Here is a 1,852-nt window from a genome sequence, read left to right as displayed (position 1 = left end):
ATAGAAATAGTTTCCTGGGATCCCCTGACTTGGGAGTAAAGGCAAACAGTGTGTGATAGGGATGGTCAGGGAAGGTAGCAAAGCAGGGGAAGGCCTTCCTGCCTTCCAGTTCCCCACTCAGCCACCCTGTCAACCCTTCTCCCAGCAAATCCCTTCCCTCTGCAGGCTGAGTTTTTCTCATTTGCGAATCTGCTCATCCCGGGCAAATCTGCAATGCTGAACGTGGGGTTTGGGATATAGGGTCCCAATACTGAGGTAGATTCCAGATTTGGATTTAATTCCATCCATGGATACAAAATTAGCTCTTTTAGAGCCATGGGAACCCTACAGGGGGCCCGTAGGAGAATGGACCACTTCTCCCCAGTCGATGACTCTCGCACGCAGCTGTACACTGGCAGTAATGCCAACTGTCATGAAAAAATCGAGACTCCTGATTTCCAAGTCAAATTAGCTCTGACTCATGATCTCCTGATAGAGATCAAATCTCAGGATTTTTTCTTCTGGTGTGTGTAGAGAGTACCAAACTGGTAAGTCTATGCAGAGGAAGGGGCAGGAGAAGGAAGGGGTGTGCAGGGGCAGATCAAGGCCACGCACGGCGAGGGAGGGGCTGGGGTGAATGGGGCCCTGGGGCTGGGGCGAGTCCTGTAACAGAGCCGTGGGGGGAAGGGGTGTGCGTGTGTGTGGCCCCCCCAGCCCTGCTGCTGCCCCTCACTCCTGACCCTGACCACAGCAGGTCACATCCTGCCAGGGGCTGCAGGGACTCCCCTCCCCCGGGCTCCAGCCCCCCACAGCTTCAAGAATAGCCCCCCCCCACACACACACAGACATTTCAAAAATAGCATCTCATGATTTACGTTTCCAATCCCTTGAATTTTTTAAGAGTTTGTCTCGTGATTTTGGACACGGTGGGGTTGGCAATACTGTCCTGGGGCTGCCGCGGTATTGTCCATCCCTCCCCTGCAGCATCCGCCGGCTGGGCCATTGCCGGGCCAGCTCCCCTCGCTCTGGATCCATAAACCCTTGCATCTCCTCCCGCAGGAGCTAACCCATCCCAGCCATGGCAGGAAGATCTCTTTTGGACCACCTCGGGGGGGCTGGGAGAGATGCTAGAGGAGCATTGGGGTGCTCCAGTTTCGGGGGGGGGGCTGTCTCCAGCCAGAAGAAGGGTCCAGGCAAAGTGATAAAGCTCCCAGCCACGCAGGCTGCAGCACGTCCCCAGCTGCCAGCAGCAGCCCCCAGGAAACTACCAGTCCCAAGAGCCCTTGCGGGCCCGCACCCTGCCGCGGGCGGGGGAGGGACTACATCTCCCAGGATGCCGCGGAGGCGGAAGGAGTCTGCCTCTTCCTTGCCCTCTGCCCGCTGCCCGCCTGGCAGCTGCGCCCACGTGGGGGGCCGGGGGCAGAGCCGCTGGCCTGGGCTCTGTGCTGGGGCCTGGCCAGCCGCGTGTGCCAGGAGCTGGGGGCCTTGATGGCCAGCACGTCAGCAGATAAGCTCTTCTCGCTGAGCGGCCTGTTTGCTGTGTACAAGCCCAAGGGGCCTACCTCAGCTAATCTGCTCAACCATCTGAAGGCCAAGCTGCTGGCAGGTACTGCAGGGCAGGGGCAGGTCCCCTGCCGGGGGGGTGGAGGTCCAGGCTGGGACGGGGGTGGTTTGGGGAGAAGAGGCAGGGCTCGTGCGGGGAGGTTTGCCAAGGCCTGCAGCTCGCGTTGAGGCCGTGCAGAGCTCGGCTCTGGAGCTGCTGCCTGGCTGCGCGCGTGCGGATCGGGCTGCCGGAGGGGCGGTGGGGCCCCTGTCCCAAGCACAAGGGAGGGGTTTGGGTGTGCAGGTGTTTGCCCCCCCCCCCCCCAAAAGG

The 1,852-nt window shown here is 60.6% G+C and overlaps 1 protein-coding gene across 1 annotated transcript in view; it reads left to right on the top strand.

Annotated features, from left to right (window-relative positions):
- The first annotated feature begins 345 nt into the window (after positions 1-345).
- TRUB1 (TruB pseudouridine synthase family member 1) overlaps positions 346-1,852 on the top strand; it is a 45,270-nt gene continuing 43,763 nt past the window's right edge. The window contains exons 1-2 of the mRNA XM_019555475.1: positions 346-441; positions 1,156-1,585. Coding sequence (XP_019411020.1) covers positions 346-441; positions 1,156-1,585 — 526 coding nt within the window. The remainder of the gene's footprint in view (positions 442-1,155; positions 1,586-1,852) is intronic.

This window comes from Crocodylus porosus, unplaced genomic scaffold, assembly GCF_001723895.1.
Source record: "Crocodylus porosus isolate Cpor-Errol unplaced genomic scaffold, CroPor_comp1, whole genome shotgun sequence".
Lineage (NCBI taxonomy): Eukaryota > Metazoa > Chordata > Crocodylia > Crocodylidae > Crocodylus > Crocodylus porosus.
The sequence above is the reverse complement of the archived record's forward strand: the minus strand, read 5'-3'. Positions and strand labels throughout refer to the sequence as shown.